Here is a 22,347-nt window from a genome sequence, read left to right as displayed (position 1 = left end):
CGTAGTATTCCATTGTGTAGATGTACCACAGTTTTCTAATCCACTCATCTGCTGACGGGCACTTAGGCTGTTTCCAAATCTTAGCTATTGTAAATTTACACTGATAATTTTTGTTTTGTAAACTTTTTTGTGACTTCAGAACCCGTTTGACCCCATCAACTAAACTCCAATTTCTGGTTCAATGTTGGGGTAGGAACTGAAGACATGGTCTCACATTTGCCATAACCACATGGTCTTTCAAGGACCGTCGGGCCATAAGAAGTTGTGCATGGAAGAAAAAAAAAAAAAAGAAGTTGTGCATGGGTTCTATAGAAAACACTATCATGAGCCATTGCACCAGGGCGAATTCACTGGGAATCACTAGGTCCGATGTACTCAGAGCTCAAACATATTCAGAACACAAACCATCCCCATTCGGATGGTTCTCCCCAAATAGTCTCATCCGCTATTATACAAGCCTGGCCTGTTTTACTTGCTAGTTTATTGCAAGGGTCGGTAAATGATGAATGCTGAAAACACTCGCAAGGAATGAGAAGTGCCAGATAAACTCACGGTACAGTGCACTGGCCTCCAGACAGCTTTCTGCCCTGGAACCTGCTAGATAAGAGGCCTGAGCTCTGCACATTCTCGGATCCCTTCCAGAGCCTGGGACTCCATGACTGGTATTTGGAGTGATAGCGTCCCTAACTCCAATTCTCTCTGATTTGCTGCTGTAGCTTCTAGGCTCAGAGAGACTGCATCTTCCTAACAGATATCAGGTGCAGTGTAAGCTGCAGATACCTGCGCAGCTGGCTCAGCCTTTAATCATGGAAAGAAGGCTCCTAAAGAAGGAGGTGAAAAGGCTCCTGTAAGTAAGACTGAGAATAACTTTCATTTACCATACTCAGCATTTGGTGGGTTTCCTGTCATGGGTGGTCTGATATTGGCAGGAGGGTAAACATCTCAGGAAGGTTTTATTCCTGCACTATCGAAAAAAAAGCCAGACAATCTGGCCTGTGTCTCCGGCACCAGAGGCCTCACACGGGGTGCAAAGCCGGATGCTGAATCTCTACGGAGGATGCTTCTGCCAGCAGCATGCTCATCCGAGGCACCCCTGTTCCAGAGCCTAGGATCTGGGACCACAGCCCTGTCAGCTGTGCTGGGCGGACTGTGCCTTTGGGAGGGCTCTGCTGGAAAAGATAGAGGGGAGATTTCTGAAAAATGTACTCAAGGGCCCAGCATTGAAATTGCAGCCTCTGCCTCTCTTATGGTCAGTCTGATCAACTCAGTAATTCATCTCCTGTTTCCTGCCATCAGAACTTTTATTTTTAAACAAACAAAAGAAAATATTAAGTCTCCCCATGGAAAAATGTTTTTTCTCCTGTGCTAGCTTTTCTTTGACTTGGTATTTTGTTAAGAGGTTGGTGAAAATAACAGACGATATAAAAAGGACCGGGGGGGGGGGGCCAGCTATGTCCTATTTCATATGTATTATAGGCACAATAATAATGCCCTTTTCATCAAAGACTTCATCACAGTCCCCATCCAATGTGCTCTCTCCGCTGCTAAGATAATGATCTTGGAACAAATCCTTAAGAAACGCTGGAGTATACTGTGTGTGAATTCACACATGTTTACAGGTACGTGTTTGAAGGCCAAACTATAATAAAGAACAAACCATAATCAGGAATGTTCATTCCTCCACCTAGAACTGGAATTTCAAAAGGGATGTAAACGTAAAGTTATAGCCAAAGAATACATTTAGGGCACTCTAAATAAAGTACCTTGGAATGACAAAGAAAAAATTGAGGATTTTTATCAATCTAAGTGTAATAAATCAGAAGAGTTCGAGAAGGCAGAAACAGACTTATCCCTCACAAGGTTACTTGCCCAAAGTGTGTGCCAAAGACCTTGACGACCAGAAGCGTGGCCTCATGGGAGCCCAGAGATGTGTGGAGGTGGACCCCAGGGCCCCCTGTCCTGCATCCAGTGCTCTTTCTTCCCGACTTTCCAGAAGAGCAGCCCCTCTAGTCTCCTCCCAGAACCCTTATTCTGTCCTCTGGAGGGATCTGAGGAGGACACACTAAACTGGACTCACTAATACATTTTTATGTATAACTCCTCCTAAGGGTATTTGCATTCCAATGAGGAAAAGCAAAAGAATACATCTGGCCCGAAATTTATCAACCTCGTTGACATTTTGCCTGAATTTCACATGGTTAGCAAGGGAATCTTTATTTTAAACAGCGGGTCGCAATCCTTTCATTTTTATGAACCTTTTCTGCATGTGGGGATTTATCATACTCCCTGCTTTCCTATAAATTCTGTGCCCACTATGTGCGTTTAGTTTGTAGATAAATGTGGTTTAATTTCATTATGGTGAGACATTTTAAGCCTACCACATTGCAGAATTGCCTTTGAAATCAAAATGGTGTTTTTTGGGTAATACAGTAGCCAAATAATTCTCCATATAAAAAGAAGGAATTGTGAACCCGGCCCCCAGAGCTGTCAGTGACTGCTCTTGTGTTTGGCGGGAGGGAGGGGCTGGGCAGGAACCCCCATCTGCAGATGGAACTCCCGTGTCATTCCCAGTGGTTCAATCCTGCTCTCTTGCTTTTAAGGGGCGATTATATTGGCATCAGACTTCGGGAAAAGGAGTTTGACCCAAAAGGAAGAAGGCAACTCACCTTTCTAGATGATATGGTAAAGAAAGGCATGCGGGTGGAAGCCACATCTGTATTACATGTTAGTGAAGGGGACATAAGTACATAATCCTATATAATAAAAGGCTAATATGCAAATTGTCCCCTCCACTGGGAATTTGACGGGGACCTGGAGGCAGGGCCCCACTCATGCACGAATTCGTGCACTGGGCCTCTAGTGTATGTAATAAACAAGGCTGACCCTGGTCCTCTAGAACGGCCTCTTTCTCATCTCATCCTGGCATTCTCCACATGGTCTTTTCAACCCATTAAACTGAAAGCAACAAGAATGAGAAAATAAAAGTCATGTGACTTCTGCTATTGGCATTAGAAAAGATTAAAAAGCAAAATGGGTGCAGGGGCAAATATTACATATGATGTTAACATTTTTTTGGACAAAATTAGCTATCCTGTAGTTCTCAAGTATAATACTGGGTGTTTTTTTGTTGTTGTTGTTTGTTTGTTTGTTTTGTTTTTTACCATGTGCATTAATGGGGAAAACCAAAGAATTGAATAATCCTAAAATCCTTTCTATTATTATTCGTGTTGAATCTTAGGTTCATGTTATGTAATAAAAGTTCACTTCCCGTAAGTTAAGAAACTGTGTAAAGATCTAATTTAAAAGAAACTAGTAAACCCTCAGCTTTTTATCCTCCCATTTGCTGTCCTTGCACTAGCAGGGAAGAAAGGCTCTCTCCCTCCTCCCCTTCTGTCTATCTGACTTCCCTGGGGCTGAGTAAGCGGTCAGGCCTTGGTTTTCTTAAGTGCTTCTCAGTGCACGTATTAGATGGAGAAATTAAGTCAATTAGATAATTGCTTCTCAAACTTTAATGAGGTCTTATTACAAGGCCGTTGTGATTCAGGAAGTAGGGGGTGGGGCTGGGAATTTGCATTTCTAATAAATGATCCAGTGTTACCAGTCCACGAATCAGTCTTTGGATTAAGTTTCAACAACTGACCAGGGTCCATTTCTTTCCTTTCTTTCCTCCTCCCCCTCCCCCTCCCCCTCCTCCTCCCCCTCCCCCTCCTCCTCCTCCTCCTCCTCCTGCTTCTAATTCACTTTTCAGTCTGGTTCAGCCCCTGGAAGAAATAGAAATAATCACATTGTTTTAAAAAACATGGGTGTGAGATAGAACCTTAAAACCCATCTGAAAATGCGGAAGTCAAACTGACCTTCATTGGAATTGGTCCTCAGCTTTCCATATGAGTCTCTTAGCAGGTCACTTAATCAGGTCTACCTCAGCCCTTTGCTCATGCTCACCCCTCCATCTGGAGGTCCTTCCCCACCTCCATAAACCCTCCCCCTCCAAGCCCCAGTTCCACCAAAGCCTCCTCTCTGAAGCCTCCCAGGATTCCCCAGTGGACACATCGGTTCCCCTGTGCCCCGGGAACACATTTCCGTCATTCTACTTACAGAATTAGGAACTGTTCTCTGGGTCCCTCTTCCTCCAACTGCACCTTTCTCTATTTCAAAATTTAAAGGGGTGGGGGTTGGGGAGGGGTGGGATTGAGACAAAAAGGGGAAAAAAAGAGAAAGAACTCATGGACAGGGACAAGAGTATGGTGATTGTGAGGGGAGGGGAGTGGGTAGAGGTGGAAGAAGGTATGGGGGGGATAAATGGTGATGAATATAATAAAACAAAAAGTAAAAAAACCAACAAAACTTAAAACTGAGGCCCACAGAACATCAATTGTTCACCTGAGGATACACTACCAATTATTGGCCATACCTAGATGTGAGTCCAGATTCCCTGATTCCGAGTGTAATATTCTTCCCAAGAATCTCTCTTTTCGTTTTTGATCCACAGAAGCCAAGAACAAACAAACAAACAACGACAATAAAAACAAACAAGAAAAACAACCCCTCCTCTAGTGGGAGGTGAAGGCAATGCCTGAAGATCTCTAGGATTTCTGTCTGAGCATCAGGTTACTGGACAGAGCTAATGATCCTCACCATTGCGGACAAAATAGTAGAACAGGTTTAGCAGAGCCATTGTCACTGGGCCCAGGGAGGGCTTCGGCCAATGTCTAAGCCGGTTCCTTTGCTCTCTGTGCTTCCTGCTTCCAGGCGCACTATGACCTGGCCATCAATGTTGCTTTGCAATGGCTGGATCGCTCGGAAGACTTAACTTGGCTGGAGTGGGAAAAAGTGTAAGTTGAAATAGTTTTTTTGTGTTGTTTTTTGTTTTTTTTTAATGCGTGACTATGAGGAACGAAAGAGGACGTTCTAACTGGCATCTTCCACCGTGAGCACTCCGATGTGAAAACACTACAGCGGAGTTCCCTCTGCAACCAGAAATCTGAAGAAACCCCACAGCTGTCAACTTGGGGAAGTCACCTAGTGTTTACATTTGTTACATCTCTGCTGATCGGTTTCCTTTTTTTAAAAAAAAAAAATACTTTTATTGATTTCAGAGAGGAAGGGAGAGGGAGAGAGATAGAAACAATCATGATGAAAGAGAATCATTGATCGGCTGCCTCTTGAATGCCCCACATGGGATGGAGCCCATAACCCGGACATGTGCCCTTGACCTTAATCGAACTCGGGACCCTTTAGTCCACAGGCTGACGCTCTATCGACTGAGCCAAACCAGCTAGGGCCTAATTGGTTTCTATCACATGAACACCTTTTTTGCATAGAATGTTCTCCCTTAGAAATAAGACGGTGCTTTGTTGTGCACAGGCCATGATTGCTCAGATGGCCAATTCTGTGGGGAAAGGCTGCGATCTTTTCCTAAGGACCATCAAACGCAACTTCTTAAGCATTTGACCAGATACGTAACTGAGATGAGCTGTTTGAATTGTAGGATAATTTCCTTTCCAGGATTATCGGCATTTTCTCCCTGTGTGCCAGGCAGACACACTCAATTGGTAAGAATGTGGAACTAACGAGACCAGAATTGAGCAGCTTATTCCAGAGGCCAGTTATTTTTCTCCGTTCCATGGCCTTAGAACACACACCTGGCCCTGGATGGCTGTATCAGTTAGAGTGCAGTTATAATAAGCAGAAAATCCAGTTTGAACAGACTTAAGCAAGAGACAGAGACAGAGACAGAGAGAGAGAGAGAGAGAGAGAGAGAGAGAGAGAGAGAGAAGGAGGGGGAGGAGATTTACTGCTTCTGTATTTGAAAATCCATGAGTAGCTCTGCCTGAGGCAAGACTTAATTCAAACTCAAACCACATCATCAAGACCTACCTCTTGCCGAAACCGGTTTGGCTCAGTGGATAGAGTGTCGGCCTGCGGACTGAAGGGTCCCAGGTTCAATTCCGGTCAAGGGCATGTACCTGGGTTGCGGGCACATCCCCAGTGGGAGATGTGCAGGAGGCAGCTGGTCGATGTTTCTTTCTCATCGATGTTTCTGACTCTCTCTCTCCCTTCCTCTCTGTAAAAAAATCAATAAAATATATTAAAAAAAAAAAAAAAGACCTACCTCTTGACTATTGCCTCTGGCTAGTCACTGTGCTTAGTTTCAGCCTACTTTATTGCAAAATTCAGTCCAGGGAAAAATGGATTTCTAAAAATCACAGAATTGTGTCTCAATAGCTCTGTTAACCCTGACTTGTCTGGGGGTGGAGTGGGGTATGGAAGACCGTGACTAGCTTAGTCCACAGTGTGTTTTCCAATCTTTGGAATCCGGGAGTATTTTCACCTCCCCTTGAAGCACTTAGGCTTACAGTGGAGTAAGGCAGTTCCCCAAAGCAAATTGCCACAAGAAGGGAAAGGATCCTGGTTGGCAAATCCATACTTGTCCACCATAGTGACAAGTCAGCCCATGTTTGATAGCTGTGAAAACTTGGATAGATGAGGGCAAATTCATCACCACTGTTGGAAGATTCAAAATTCAAAGATGGTGGGTTCATCATATCAGTTTTGTGAACAAGTGCAGAGAACATAGCACATGGCCATTGGAGATTACTTATGGATTATTATCACAACCTTAGCAGGTGTCAAAAACAACAAGAATAAACCCTCGATTCTTATTTATTCATGTTCCCCCTTAGGAAAAAGCCCTTTCGTGGCAGGCCCATATACCCAAACCACAGAGAAAGAGAAGCAATGATCTTATCATCTTATGCTGGAATCTTAATGGTAAGGAAAAGAACACTCTTCGTATATATGAAGATGCTATATTTTCATGCACATTTTGATATTAATGCATATTTACTTTCTCTTTAACCAATGCTTATAAATGTTTAAGATGTACTGATATTAAATGTTTCATTTTTTAAGTTATAATAAAAAGACTTTGACTTCTATATTGTCTTGTGGAAACATTTATTTAAGGGACAAAAGACCCCAGAATGAAATGCGTAACTAATTGGATTCAGCATATTCTGGTTTAAAATTTATTCAGAAGTTGTTTATTTAATGCCCATGCTACACAGGCACAGTGGACATCTTGGAGCTTTAACAGCTTTGTTTTGTGCCAATAGAAAAGCCATGATATGATAATACATTTTGTTGTTGTTGTTGTTGTTTAACAGAACAGCATCCCAATCGAAGAAGTCTTTAAAATTTACGGGGCGGATTCTTCTGCCAATGCTGGTGCTACCAAGGTAGGGGTGACCTGAGTCTATCAATGTCAGGGATTTTTAGAGAACATTTATTTGACACGTGTTTTTTTTTTTAATCTTTTTTTTTAACCTTTTTTTTTTATTGCTTAAAGTATTACAAAGGGTATTACATATGTGTCCATTTTATCCCCCCGCCCCAGACAGTCCCCTAGCCTCCCCTATCCCCCAGTGTCTTATGTCCATTGGTTATGCTTATATGCATGCATACAAGTCCTTTAGTTGATCTCTTACCCCCCTACCTCCTGCCCCCCAACCCTCCCCGGCCTTCCCGCTGCAGTTTGACAATCTGTTTGAGGCAGCTCTGCCTCTGTATCTATTATTGTTCAAAAGTTTATAATGGTCTCTATTGTCCATGAATGAGTGAGATCATGTGGTATTTTTCCTTTATTGACTGGCTTATTTCACTTAGCATAATGCTCTCCAGTTCCATCCATGATGTTGCAAATGGTAAGAGTTCCTTCCTTCTTAGCATAGTATTCCATCGTGTAGATATACCACAGTTTTCTAATCCATTCATCTACTGATGGGCACTTAGGCTGTTTCCAGATCTTAGCTATGGTGAATTGTGCTGCTATGAACATAGGGGTGCATATATCCTTTCTGATTGGTGTTGCTGGTTTCTTGGGATATATTCCTAGAAGTGGGATCACAGGGTCAAATGGGAGTTCCATTTTCAGTTTTTTAAGGAAACTCCATACTGTCTTCCATAGTGGCTGCACCAGTCTGCATTCCCACCAGCAGTGCACAAGTGTTCCTTTTTCTCCACATCCTCTCCAGCACTTGTATTTGACACGTTTATCATGTTGTACTTTTAGGCATCAAATAACAGTTTTATATCAAAATGTACAAAACCAGATGTAGCCGTATCTTACTTGGGTAATAAATGTTTGTCAAATGCTTTCCTTACATGAAGGCTCATAGGTAGACCCTTAACCACTGAGCCACACTAGCTGGGCAACACTGTGCCTATTTCAACCCATGAGATGTCACAAAAGGTATGATATGATTTGAGCTACAAATATAAGATTCTGAGGATCACCTACCCCTGTGGGCCCCCCAAGCTCCTCCCTGCTCAGGCCTTTCTCTTGTGGGCAGGTCAGCTGCACTGAGGACCCCCTCCGCATCTTAAATAAGGAATTCGCAGAACCGCTCAATGGACATATAGCACTTCAAATATAGTAAATTGTAGGAGCGATTTTAAAACAGTCCTAGGGGCTTAATAATTTCAAAAAAATTTAACTAGGAGATGGGTTGCTATATATTAAAAAAAAAAAAGTTATTGCCAAAAGTTCCTCTCTAGTTGCTGCATATATCTGAATGACCTTTGATTCCTTCAGATAAAATATCTCCTAAGCAACAGCTAACATCCTTCCCAAGCGGGAGCTTTTAAAGCCCTGTTGAATACTAATCAGATCATGTCGAATTTCCAGCCACCAGAACTGCCCACATGATGCAATGTGAGCACTGTGCACGGGACTGATGGCTTTCTCCGGGACTATTTGCTGCCACCTGGTGACAGAAAGGCATCATGGGCCCAGTATCATTCACCAGTTTTACTAGCTTCAGGTTTTTCTCCTGCTAGGGAGCTGTTTTTGCTGATAGGGCGCCATTTTTCTGCTCAGGAGCTTGGACCCATAGAAGAAATCAACCAAGGGCCAAGTAAGTGAGGGTTACACAAATAGCTTCAGATAGATATAAACTGTCCTTCTCCAATTGAACCTGGAGAAAAAAGAGCACAGGTCTCCCTTCAACAAATAAAGCAAGCAATACAAATATTCTTCAACTCTATTTGATGGAGAAAGGGGAAAAAAGAAAAGAGAGGCCTTTACACACATCTGCCTTCTTTTCCTCCCCCTACCCCTTTCTATTGGAAGAAATTTTTGTTGAATGTGCTTTGGACATAATTTGGCACTCAAGAAGTACTTGAATCGAGAAATAACAATCATAATAGTACTGTTACTATGCCACAATGAAGCTATGAATAAATAGCATTAAAGTAAAAAAGATATGATTAACTCTAGATTTAGGATTTGAATTTCATTCTGCATTTAAACGCTACATTAACTGCTTGCATGCGTCATCAGATTATCGGGATTCAGAGCATATCTGACCTGGAAGTGACCTTGAAAATCATCAGGTTCGATCTGCCCCAGTAAACAGGGCAACTGGAGCTTGAAAAGCATCCATCTTGTATGTTCTAACTGCGTCAAGAATGATGTATGGCTTGCCCTAGCCAGTTTTGCTCAGTGGATAGAGCATCAGCCTGTGGACTGAAGGGTCGAAAGTTTGATTCCAGTCAAGGGCACATGCCCCGGTTGTGGGCTGGATCCCCAGTATGGGGCGTGCAGGAGGCAGCCGATCAATGATTCTCTCTCATCATTGATGTTTCTATTTCTCCCTCTCCCTTCTTCTCTGAAAAATATATTTTATTTTTTTTTATTTTTTTTTTAATTAAATCTTTATTGTTCAGATTATTACATTTGTTCCTTTTTTCCCCCCCCATAACTCCCCTCCTCCCAGTTCCCGCCCCACCCTCCGCCCTCACTCCCCACCCACTGTCCTCATCCATAGGTGCACGATTTTTGTCCAGTCTCTTCCCACATCTCCCACACCCCTTTCCCCCCCAAGAATAGTCAGTCCATTCCCTTTCTATGTCCCTGATTCTATTATAATCAACAGTTCATTCTGTTCATCAGATTATTTATTCACTTGATTCTTAGATTCACTTGTTGATAGATGCATATTTGTTGTTCATAATTTGTATCTTTACCTTTTTCTTCCTCTTCCTCTTCTTAAAGGATACCTTTCAGCATTTCATATAATCCTGGTTTGGTGGTGATGAACTCCTTTAGCTTTTCCTTATCTGTGAAGCTCTTTATCTGACCTTCAATTCTGAATGGTAGCTTTGCTGGATAAAGTAATCTTGGTTGTAGGTTCTTGGTATTCATCACTTTGAATATTTCTTGCCACTCCCTTCTGGCCTGCAAAGTTTCTGTTGAGAAATCAGCTGACAGTTGTATGGGTATTCCCTTGTAGGTAACTGAGTTTCTTTCTCTTGCTGTTTTTAAGATTCTCTCTTTATCTTTTGCTCTTGGCATTTTAATTATGATGTGTCTTGGTGTGGTCCTCTTTGGATTCCTTTTGTTTGGGGTTCTCCGAGCTTCTTGGACCTGTAAGTCCATTTCTTTCACCAGGTGGGGGAAGTTTTCTGTCATTATTTCTTCAAATAGGTTTTCAATATCTTGGTCTCTCTCATCTTCTGGCACCCCTATAATTCTGATGTTGGTACGCTTGAAGCTGTCCCAGAGGCTCCTTACACTATCCTCGCATTTTTGGATTCTTTTTTCATTTTGCTTTTCCGGTTGGATGTTTTTTGCTTCCTCGCATTTCAAATCATTGACTTGATTCTTGCGCTCCTCTGGTCTGCTGTCGGGCGTCTGTATAATATTCGTTATTTCAGTCTGTGTGTGCTTAATTTCTAGTTGGTTCCCCAATATAAGATCGAGGGTCTTATTAGTTTTCGTGTAGATCTCATTAAGTTTATCGGCAGCTTCTAAACAGTTCTTGAGAGACCTTAAAAGTGTGGTTCTGAACTCTATTTCTTCCATTGACAATTTTGTCCTGTTTCTTTGTCTCCGCATTTTGTTATGCTTCCTTGGTGCACCCCCTAGTGGTCTTTGTTCGCAGTCTTATAGATAAATCTTGATTGTTGTAGCTAATTCCAGGGAGGGTTTGACCTCCAGGCCAAGTGGCTATGAGAATCAGCTGTGTCAGCAGTGAGAGAACTTCTGTCCTCTAGGGAGGTGCTAATCTAGCCTTTGCCTGAGGCTATCCCGCAAATGCCTCTGTGCAGGGCTTGGGCGGGGCGGGTCGCACAGGATCAACAGGGTGGGCCAGAGAGAGCAGTTATGGCGGCTCTCAGTCCTGTCCCAAGGGGCTCTGCCTCTCTGAGTCCCAGCACCCGCTGCAAAGCTCGGAGAGAAAGCTGCACTCGCTCTGACCGAAGCCAGACAGTCCCGCTTCTCCCGTTTGAGTCTGGGTCCCTAAAGACTCGCCCGGATCTGGTGCTCAGAGTCTGCGACTCCCTCCCGATTGAAAACAACAACCGCGCCCTCCGCCGCCAGCCCGCTCGGCGCACTCCGCACCTCAGAATTTGACTTCAGCACTGCGCCTCCTCTGAGTGTCCGTATGCGTTTCTCTGTCCTCCTAGTTGTAGGACTTCCACTCAGCCAGCGTTCCTGTGGTTCTGGGTGATGTCCCTTCCGTTTTTTGGTTTCACTTTTGAAGTAGTTGTTCAAAGCAGCAAACTCCGGCGTTAACCTATGCCGCCATCTTGGTTCTCTGAAAAATATATTTTAAAAAAATAATGATGTATGGCTAGACTTGTCAAGGGGATCACTTCATCACTTCATAAGTTATATAAATGTCTAACCACTAAAAACAAACAAACAGGAGCCAATTCTCTCTCTCTCTCTCTCTCTCTCTCTCTCTCTCTCTCTCTCTCTCTCTTGTATCTGGCATATATTTACCTGAAGGGCTATTGCTATTATAGTCACAATTGCCCCATACTTATATAAAGCCTCCTTTCAATTACTTTCAGTGTTAAAGGGTCACCTTTCTGAATAGATGTTGTGCTTCTGAGGTTAGAGGCTATAGTTTATGTTTAATTCCTTACAATGTTGGATATGAAGTGAACTCTCAATCAATATTTTTGCCATTTGAATAAAAGACTGAGGTCAAAAATAAAAGTTCCCCTGCTGAGGTGGCTCTAAACTGCTCTATTGGTAAAGAGAACACATCCTCATTTATTGTTTAATACTGGTTTCCTGTATGATACAACCAAAAGCCCATAATAATAGTGAAAAATCGAAGTTTACTTCTCAGGTAAAAAAATAAAAGGAATCTGGAGGTGGGCAGACCAGGGGTGGTACCACAGTTCCACCCAATTATCAGGAAGCAGGCTTCTTCCAGGTCTCTGCTCAGTCATTCCTGTTGAAAATGACAAAATCCTGTCTAATAAAAGACTAATATGCAAACTGTCCCCTCGACTGGGAGTTCAACCGGGAGTTCGACCAGGGCCAACCGCCTGCAGCCCCTCCCTTCTGCCGGCCCTGTCCCTGATTGACCCCCTCCATCCCAATTGGGGGCCAGGGGGCCCCCAGCCATGCACGAATTTGTGCACCGGGCCTCTAGTAATATATACATGTAGTCCCTTTCTTTAAAAAAAAAAAAAAAGACACTCCCCCCCCCAAAAAATACCCTACCTATATATAAACTACACAATTATCTTGGAGTTCAAATTTCTACCTACTTCAAAGATGATATCAATTACGTGGGAACTTGCTCATTGGGAGTGCAGTCATTAAGAGTTTTGGATGATAGAGATAGAGCAGAATATTTTCTACTGACCTGGAAATCTAAAACTAAGTATTTGTTTTGTTGTCCTTGCCTTTTTGTTTTTGCCTCGGTTATACATCATGCAAGGGTGTCCTGTTGATGAGATGGCATCTTTGTTGACATGCATAAAAAGATTTGTGTAATCAACTTTTACTCCTGAAACCTAAAACCCGAATCTCTGTCAGTGAGAAAGCAGAAAGTTGTTGATCTTGCAGGGGGTGTTAATCATTTAAGGCCTCTTGGCTCTGATTCATTATTTGTCAGCAATTACTCAACCTTTTTCTGGGAAATGAGGCAGGATTCCCTAAAGGAATTGATGGCCAAATTGTTGCCATGGGTAATTCTATACAAAAAAGAGAACTGAGTCAGGGAAAGAAATGATGCTGCTGATAAATATAAATATTTATTATTATTAATTTTAAAGCTACTATATTATACTGTGTACCAAACACTACTCTAAATACTTTACATACGCTCTTTCATCCCTACCACAATTCTATAAGGTAGGTACCAGTATCATTATTATCTCATGAAGAAACAGGCACAGAGAAGTTAAAAGACGTGCCCAAGGTCACACGTCTTATACATGGTTCAGCCTCCATTCCGAATCAGCCAGTTTGACATCAAAGTCCATGCTGTCAACCACTTATTGCCTTGACTAGAACCATAGTTCAGCTAGTCAATAACATTTGAGTGCCTACTATGTGCTAGGCACTCTCTAAGGCTCTAGAGATAAAAGGTTAAATTAGTTAATCAGCCTCTCTTCTTCCACCCTTCAATCCATTTTCCACAAAGCAGCCAGAGTGATATTAAAAAAAAATTTTAAAAATTAATATATATATATATATATATATATATATATATATATATATATATATATATTTCAGAGAGAGAAAGGAGGAGAGAGAGAGAGATAGAAACTCAATGATGAGAGAGAATCATTGATTAGCTGCCTCCTGCACAACCCCTACTGGGAATCGAGCCCGCAACCCGGGCATGTGCACTGACAGGGAATTGAACCGTGACCTCTGGTTCATGTGTCAACACTCAACCACTAAGCCACACAGCTGGTTACTTCCTAGCACATCATCTGTTTAGTATATTTATTAAACTTATCATGATGTATAATTACCCAAGTTGCCTAATAGTTTAGTGCAGCCGTGGGCAAACTATGGCCCGTTTGAAATGAATAAAACTAAAAAAAAAAAAAAGACCGTACCCTTTTATGTAATGATGTTTACTTTGAATTTATATTAGTTCACACAAACACTCCATCCATGCTTTTGTTCCGGCCCTCTGGTCCAGTTTAAGAACCCATTGTGGCCCTCGAGTCAAAAAGTTTGCCCACCCCTGAGTTAGTGTCTCTCCTCACTCAGCTCTTAAAGCAGAGCCTGGACCATGGTAGGTGCTCACTGAAAACTTGTTGAATGAATGAATGAATGAATGAATGGGCAGTTCTAGCCTTGAGTAAGTTTCCAGCGCCATGCAGCCGACAGTGGATTACAATCACAACACACTGGGTTTGTTCTATGCGAGTTCAAAAAGAGCTTTGAGTTCACAGATGAGAGTCAGTAATTCTGCCTTGGGGTGGAGGAGGGGGCAGAAGGCCAGTATAGGAGCGGGAAGGTGTGGAGACATTGGGCACGTTTCTCAGAAAAGGTGATATTTGAGCTGCATCTCAAAGGAAGAGGAGGGGCCTTCAGGAAAAGAGCCCCTGGGCAGAGACGAAGGAAGCAGCCACTCCAGGTAAAGGGAACTCAGGAGTATCAGGGTGATTCTAGGCAGGAGGGACCCAGCCTGGGAGGAGAAGACAATGTGTGAACGTGCCTGACAATGAAACCTGGGCTGCCACGTGACCGGTAGGAATGTCTAAGGACTGGGCTGGGTACGCAGGCCAAGTGCCATAGGCAGCAGGTGGTAGCAGCACAGTGTGTGCAGCGTTTCAAAGGAGGACTGTTTGCCTTTCAGGTTCCCCGAGCTCCACCTTCCCGCCTCTCCTTGCACCCTTTTGCCATGTTAACAGCACCCAAAGCAGCAGAATGTGCCCGCAAACAGAGTAAGCCTGCTTACTTCCATCCGTTAGAGAAGTTTAACACAGGAGGGGGACTCACCACATCAGGTCAGAGGTGGCATGGTAAGAACAGCTCTCTGGTTGAATTCGAAAGAACCAGGAGTACTGACGGCTTGACTTCCCTCTACTGTCGAAACCAGGGAAGTATTTCTTAGACACCTTGGTAATGGGAGCAAAACACTCATGAAGGGAAAGATCTAGAACTGTGGGTGGACTCCTTTTTTAAAAGGTGTTTTTGTTGTTGTTCCTACATGTGTCTCTAGGTGTCAAGCTAAGAAGGGGAGCAACGAATAAAAATGCCACCAGCAGCTCTAGGAGGGAAGCAAATGCCACGGAACAGAAATCATCAAAAAAGTTACCTTTGGACACACAGCCAAAGAGCAAAGTAGGTCTAAAAACACAAATTGGACCCAAATGATACCAGATGTTGGGGAGTACTTTGCTTATATCGTAGTTAAAAGTCTAGCCTTTAGAATGAGATGTTTTGGGTTTGAATCTAAAGCTTACTACCCACCATCTGTGTGACTTCAGGTAAGTGACTTAGCCTCTTGGTTCCTTAGTTTTCTCTTCTGCAAAATGGGAAGAATGATGGTATCGCCTTCTTAAGCTTTTGGGATGATTATCTGAGATTATACATGTTAAGAGGTTAGAACAGTGCTTGTACAGAGTAACCCTAAATAAATACTAACCACTATTATCTTTTAGCTTTTGAGAAACGTAATTCACAAGTTAATCAGCTGTTATATTATGGGTTTAAATAAGTGTGTATGTGCTTATAGTAAAAATTTCAAACAATACAAAAATTACAAGTGAAATCCACACCCCTTTCCTACGCCTTAGAAATAACCACTGTTAATATTTCTTGTTGATACTCAAATATTACTATACATTGTATGTCCTACTACTGATTTTTTAGAAATAGCCAAGAAATAAATTAAATAAACAAATATCTTTATTAAAGTAATAATTATTTTATAAATGTATGAGAAATATACTTTCATGGTTTATTGTTTAAAGTAGCTTTTCATTTTATATATTTGAGCTTTTTAGTCTTTTTCTTTATAGCTTACTGATATTATATCATGTATTTTAACTGATAAACAATTTTATAACCTCAAATAAAACAATGTCTTAGTCAGGATTTTCTATATATTTCCAGCCACTGACTTTTTTCATAAAGTAAGGGAAAAGGAGAAATTATTTGTTAAAAATCCAGGTATTCTGGAAAACAGTTTTAAGTATTTCTTTTAGACTGTATTGGTATTAGTAACTCATTTATTAATAGAGATGGGTATGAGCAACATCATATCCTAGGAAAGTGTCAATATTGGGCAGAGTTCTAGGACATGAATTTGGAATGGACAGAAAACAGCATACTCTAGTGATTAAGAGTGTGGATTCGGCGTCAGATAACTAGATTTGAATCTGGTTCCTCCATTTAATAACTTGGGTGAATTATTAAGTGAATCTCTTGTGCTTCGTCTATAAAAGGTGGATGGTAACAGTATGTACCTCATGGGGTTGTTACAGGGACTGTTAATAGACATGGAAGGGCTTAGAGAGTGCCAGGACTGCCACAGGCAATAACGCACGTGCCCCCTTATTGCCACTCCGGAGGAACTCACAGCATCATGGGAGGGAAGGATGGCGAGAGGACAGTCTGGGGGATGTGGTTTCCATTTCCACACAGAAGGGGCTTGGCTATCGACGCTCCACTCTAACAAGTAAAAAGCTGAGCAGACTGGAAAATCAGCAACTCTTCTTGGAAATGAAAGAAAGGGGAAGGCACAGGGTACACTGCTGCCCCCAAGAATAAGGCGGACTGATGGATGGGTAGAGGGATAGAGAATTGCCCTGATGTATGTTAACGCAAACACGGAAAACTGTTTACAGAATTAGCAGGTTATGGGCATATGTATCTCATGGTTCAATTCTTTCAACTTTTCTGTATGAAAAATTTCATAATGAAATTTATGAAGAAGGAAAGAGACAGAGATTGTCAGAGTGGATCAAAAAACAAGGCCCAATTACATGGTGTGTATAAGAAACCCATTTGAAATATAAAGACACACATAGATGAAAAGTAAATGGATAGATAAAAATATGCCAAACTAACACTAATTTTTTTTTAAAGCAAAAGTAGCTATATTAATTTCAGGCAGAGCTACTTCAAAGCAAGGAATGTTATCAGGGATAAAGAAGGGAAGTGCATGATGATAAAGGTTTATTCTCCAAGAGACATAAGATTCCTTAAGTAGTCACTGAACAACAGAGCATCAAACTCCATGAGGTAAAAACTCATAGAACTGCTGGAGAAGCAGATGACTTCACTGTCCTAGTTGTAGACTTCAACACCCCCCCCCCCCCCGTCAGAAATGGAGAGGGAGCAATTTTAGTTTAAATTCAAACCAATATACAAGAAATTCAAAGTAACATGCTGTAAGAATAATACACAACCGCGAAAGGGCAAAGAAATGATTTGCTTCAGGTGTGGTCCATCAAATGAAGTATTACTTTAACTATTTTATTTTATTTGGGAACAATTTTGAGCTTAGAGAAAAGTTGCTAGAGTACGACAAAAAACCTGTGCATACATTTGACTCACATTCGCCAATTGTTAATGTTTTGCTCTATTAGCTATGGCATTTTTCTCTCTGCCTCTCTATCTTCCTCTGTTCCTATCTCTTTCTCTTTGTGTATAGATATAGATACATATTTTTTTCTGATCTATTTGCAGTTACATCACCATCTCATTTTAACCCCATATAATTTGGTGTGTACTTCCTAAGAACAAAGTCATTCTCTTGAGTAACCGTAGTATAGTTATCAACTTCAGAAAATCTAGCATTAATACTTTGATCCAATCTACTGTCTATATATAATTTTGTCAATTGACCCAATAATGTTTTTTAAAACATTTTTTTTCCTTCTGTAGAGGATACAGTGTGGGATTTATTGTATTTAGTTGAAAAATATAACTCAATTTCCAATGTCTCAGAACAGTTCCATGGAAATTCTTTGGTACCTACATTCATCTTAACCCATCATGGTCAATAACTTAGTACCTGATACTTGACCTTAACTCCCTATAGATTGAAAGCTACTGTCTGTGTCCATGCTTGATACCAAAATCCTCTTTTTATTCTGCAGGTCACTTAGAAACTTGGACTTGCACCCTGGGACTTCACAATAAAGTCTCTGGGAGAGGAAAAGAAACATCATCTCAAAACTGCAACTCTTGCCAGCATATTTTTCTTTACAGTTAGCTTTGATGCTAAGTGCATTGCAGTGTTATTTTTGGATGTTGAACATTCTTTTCGTAGAATCACATTATACGGCTACATTTGGGTTTTTAAAATGTGTGTATTTTCTGCTACTTCATTGTGAGTGGAAGACTGTTAGTTGGAGATTTCCAAGAATATATAGTATTTCTATGTCAGAGCAGGCTGGCTTTTAGCACATCTTACAAATGTGTAGCATTGGATAGTGCAGAATGGTGGAGTAAGAGGCAGTTTTCCAAACTTTCAATCCAAAATAAAATTAATCTATCATTTGCCTTTACTATGTTGTCACATGGAAACATGTGCAATCCTTTCAATAAAGCATTACAGGAAAATGGGTGTAGGCTTTCTTTGAATAAAATATCATGATTAGAAACATTGATGATGAGAGAGAACCATTGATCGGCTGCCTCCTGCATGCCCCGCACTGGGGATGGAGCCCACAGCCCGGGCATGTGACCCAACCAGGAATCGAATCAGGATCTCCTGGTTCAAAGGCTGATGCTCAACCACTGAGCCACACCAGCCGGCCTCTTTCTTTCTTTCTTTTGCTTCTTTCTTTCTTTCTTTCTTGTCCTTCATACTATGTGCCATGAGGTAAGTGCTATAAAATAGCTCATCCTCCGAGAGCTTATGTGGCTACGAAGCGGACATTCTCAGTCCACCAGGCTTTGCTCCCTCCCCCAGCCCTGGGAAGCCATCTATAAAGCAATAAACTTCCCAGTCATGGACCCAATGGCCATAAAAGCCTTTCCCCCGATCCTTATCACAGGTTGACTACCAGCCGCCGATTTCTAGTTACATGAAGTACAAAGGGGAAGTTAGTCGCTGTGCCTTACTTAAAGCATCCGTCAAAACTGGCAAAGACCAGCATCCAGATTCGTGTCCTGTACTCGACTGGCACGTCGTGGACAAAAAGAGAATTTAAGTGAGAGGGTCTCTGTCAAGGGAAATTAGTGGGTGCTGGGCATTCTGCTTCCCCAGGGCCCCTCTGGAATCCTGCGGCTCTTCTAGAAAGGTATAGATTTTTCCCAGGACATACATGGGGCGCAACTGAATTATGTGTGGAGACACCAGCGTTTCAGGTCAAAAGTTCAGACTGATGTGCTGATAAGTTTAGAAAAACACTGGGAACCGAATAAAAGCCACTGTAGGGGCCCAATAGGACACGTACAGGACAGCGTTGGCATATGCCAGGGAATGAGGGCAACTCCACAGGCATTTCCCCTGAACGCAGCCTGGAAGAGGGATCCATGAAATCCCCGCCTCGCCCGGGTCCCTTTGTGCTGCTCCTGCCAACGCAGCAGCCGCCCCGATATAGACCCGCTGCCCGCTGCCACCCACCCACTGACCTCGCTGCATCCCTGCCAGCCAGCCATGGGGAAGGTGAGCAGGACACAGTGAAATAAGATGGCGGTAAAACCCCCTGTACAAGACCGACTGGGGGCAAATGATTTCCCTCGGGCTGTTCTTCCTTGCAGATCGCCTTCTACGAGGACCGCGGCTTCCAGGGCCGCCGCTTCGAGTGCAGCAGCGACCACCCCAGCCTGCAGCCCTACCTCAGCCGCTGCAACTCCATCCGCGTGGACAGCGGCTGCTGGATGCTCTACGAGCACCCCGACTACCAGGGCCCCCAGTACTTCCTGCAGCGCGGCGACTACCCCCGACCACCAGCAGTGGCTGGGCCTCAGCGACTGGTCCCTCCTGCCGCCTCATCCCCAGGTGAGTGTGGCCTGAGGGCGATCAGGCTGCCTGGGGCGGGGGGGAGGGGGGGCCTCAAGTATTATTGAGGGGCATTAGGGTGAAGGTTTCCTTTAAAAGCACCCAAGGATTGCCCTGGCCAGGTAGCTCAGTTAGTAAGAGCATCATTCCAATAGCCAAGGTTGCATGTTTGAGCCCTGGTCAGGGCACAAACCGATGTTTCTCTCTTTCTCTCCCCCCCCCCCCCTCTCTCTCTCTCTCAAATAAATAAGCAAAACATTATTTAAAAAAAAATAAAAGCACCCAAGGATTAAGTGGGCTTTAGATACTTGCCTAAGCTCAAATAGATACTTGCACAAAAACAGCACAGAATATGGGGAAGAATCCACTTAGGGAAAGAGTCTGTTTTGCTTTTAATTTTTGTTACCAATAGGTCAACGAAAAGTTGTCTGCAACAAATGTAATAACATTAGTGGGATATAAAGCAAAGCTTGCAAATGGGAGATTGGTTGGACAGAGAAGGCAGTATTTCTAACAAAGTAACGTATACCTATAGTAAGGGAGTGATTAGGAACGAAATAGTTTCCACTGTAGACTAGTAGAAATGGAAAACTCTATTGTTAGTGTAGGCTATTCAGTGGTAATGTCCAAGTTTTGGGGAAAGCAGTTGTTCTTAATTTGGAAAATCAGTCGAATTAGGATTCAAGTGACTAAACTAATTTTCACTGAAGTATGTGATTTTTAAAATCCTACTTTAGTGGTAAATTTATATGTATATAAATTTGGGCGATAACACTCATATTAAAAGAACACTAGTCAAATACTTTACATTATCCCCCTAATATGGGTTTAACACCTAGGAATCAAGGAATTAGGTAATTAGGAGTTAAGAAAACAAGATATTTGAGCTCTAGATGGATTCTAACCCAAACATTGGATCTCTTAAAAATTTCGTCTCCTAGATCTGAAATAGAGAACAGGCATGCAAACATTTGTTAATGTGAGTAGGACACAAATCCATACACAGCATTCACAGCAATCTTAGAGCCTCAGGTTTTACATGGACAATCCCACGCCCCAACCCACCAAGTTCATCTGTTGTTTGCTTGCTTCTCTCTCTGTGGGTGGAGCAGACGGGCTCCCACCGGCTGCGGCTGTATGAGAGGACCACAAAGGCCACATGGTGGAGCTGAGCGAGGACTGCTCCTGCATCCAGGACCGCTTCCACCGGGGTGAGGTCCGCTCCCTCCACGTGCTGGAGGGCTGCTGGGTCCTCTACGAGATGCCCAACTACCGGGGGCAGCAGTACCTGCTGAGGCCCCAGGAGTACAGGCGCTCCCACGACTGGGGGGCCACGGATGCTAAGGCTGGCTCTCTCAGTTTGGAACCTAATAAAGTATTTCGTCTGTATTGTTGGCAATTGCTGGCTTCTGTTTTTCTTTCGTTGTGTGCTAGTTAATTCACGGGTCAATGGTCCCTGACAAAGGAAGCATTTCTAGAAGCCTTTAAGGAGTGAATACGTAGGAGGGGGTTCTAGAAGAGCTTCAAGGTAGAGTAAGTCTTGAACAGGTTCAGAAGTGGGGGTGGACAGAGGGGGTAGCTTGCCTGAGAATGGAAGGCAGGTCAGCATAGAGAATTGGGAAGGGCGACTGGGGAGAACAGAGCCTTCAGCCTCTGCTTTGAGGAACAACAGTCTTTTTGATCCAAGACATGGTTGGAGGCCACATAGGGTCAGCGATGAGTGGTGAAGAAAAGCCCCCGTGGCAAAAAGCCTGATTATACTACATGAGGACTTTTGCTCACTCTCAAGCACAGTACTACGTAACTGATGCCAGGGCTGCCATTGGCCACTGCCAAACTTTTGGACTCAGTTGCAGAACCTCCTTCCTCGTCTAAAACAGCTTCTGATTGGGGTGCACCTCTTGGCCAGGACAGCAGCTGGGCCAAATACTGCGTGAAGGGCAGAAACTGCATGTACATGACACCAGCTTAATACAAATAAATGGATGAGATACACGTTACTATTTCTTTTTATTATCTATCCTCACCCACGGATATTTTTCTGTTGATTTTTAGGGAGGGTGGAAGAGAGAGAGAGGGAAAGACAGACAGAAAAACATCAATGTGAGAGAAACATATCAACTGGTTGCCTCCTGCATGAGCCCTGACTAGGGCCTGGGCCGGAGAGGAGCCTGCAACCAAGGTACATGCCCTTGACCGGAATTGAACCTGGGACCCTGTGGTCCAAAGGCTGACACTCTATCCACTGAGCCAAACTGGCTAGGGCCACATTAATATTTCAAATAGATGATATAGTGTGCCATAACACATAAAAATTCTTTTGCTATAATAGAACAATCTCAAATCTAAAGGCACACTGAAGAAAGCCGTAATTTTGGGCGCCCTTTGATTGAAGTTAAATCTGCTTACTCACAAGCAAAGCCCTGTATATTAAAAATATTTTTCATTCTTTTTATCAGTAGAGAATTAATTTATTTTTAAGTTGAAATTTTCCCTCCAAAGCAAAAACCTCCCATAATCTTACTACTTTACAGATTCTATATATAAAGAAGTGGAGGGAGTCCTTCTGATCCCTTCTTCATTGCTAACACTTGTTTACACGGTGAACACCCTTTTCAAA

The 22,347-nt window shown here is 42.7% G+C and overlaps 1 protein-coding gene and 1 pseudogene across 2 annotated transcripts; both read left to right on the top strand.

The window, feature by feature from the left end:
- Positions 1-602: 602 nt before the first annotated feature.
- Positions 603-17,986, top strand: C7H2orf80 (chromosome 7 C2orf80 homolog). 2 transcript variants are annotated; one of them, XM_059702944.1, is made up of 8 exons: positions 603-847; positions 2,601-2,682; positions 4,750-4,832; positions 6,684-6,771; positions 7,167-7,238; positions 14,622-14,709; positions 14,988-15,109; positions 17,875-17,986. In XM_059702944.1, exons 1-8 carry the CDS (start codon positions 807-809, stop codon positions 17,881-17,883), a joined length of 585 nt encoding a protein of 194 aa, XP_059558927.1. In that variant the 5' UTR covers positions 603-806; the 3' UTR covers positions 17,884-17,986. The 2 variants fall into 2 exon arrangements, with proteins under 2 accessions (XP_059558927.1, XP_059558926.1); XM_059702943.1 differs by lacking the exon at positions 17,875-17,986 and having other exon boundaries at positions 14,622-15,101.
- A 1,302-nt stretch (positions 17,987-19,288) lies between these two features.
- On the top strand, positions 19,289-22,116 carry LOC132238804 (gamma-crystallin C-like; annotated as a pseudogene).
- The last annotated feature ends 231 nt before the right edge of the window (positions 22,117-22,347 follow it).

Source organism: Myotis daubentonii, chromosome 7 (genome assembly GCF_963259705.1).
Source record: "Myotis daubentonii chromosome 7, mMyoDau2.1, whole genome shotgun sequence".
Classification (NCBI taxonomy): Eukaryota; Metazoa; Chordata; class Mammalia; order Chiroptera; family Vespertilionidae; genus Myotis; species Myotis daubentonii.
This window is presented reverse-complemented; position numbering and strand designations above follow the sequence as displayed.

Bases quoted from the DNA above. Each gene is read 5' to 3' on its own strand.
- C7H2orf80 (XM_059702943.1), top strand. From the start codon at position 807: ATGGAAAGAAGGCTCCTAAAGAAGGAGGTGAAAAGGCTCCT. The intron at 848-2,600 runs GTAAGTAAGACT...CTTGCTTTTAAG, and splicing joins AAGGAGGTGAAAAGGCTCCT to GGGCGATTATATTGGCATCA. The intron at 4,833-6,683 runs GTAAGTTGAAAT...GTTCCCCCTTAG, and splicing joins TGGCTGGAGTGGGAAAAAGT to GAAAAAGCCCTTTCGTGGCA.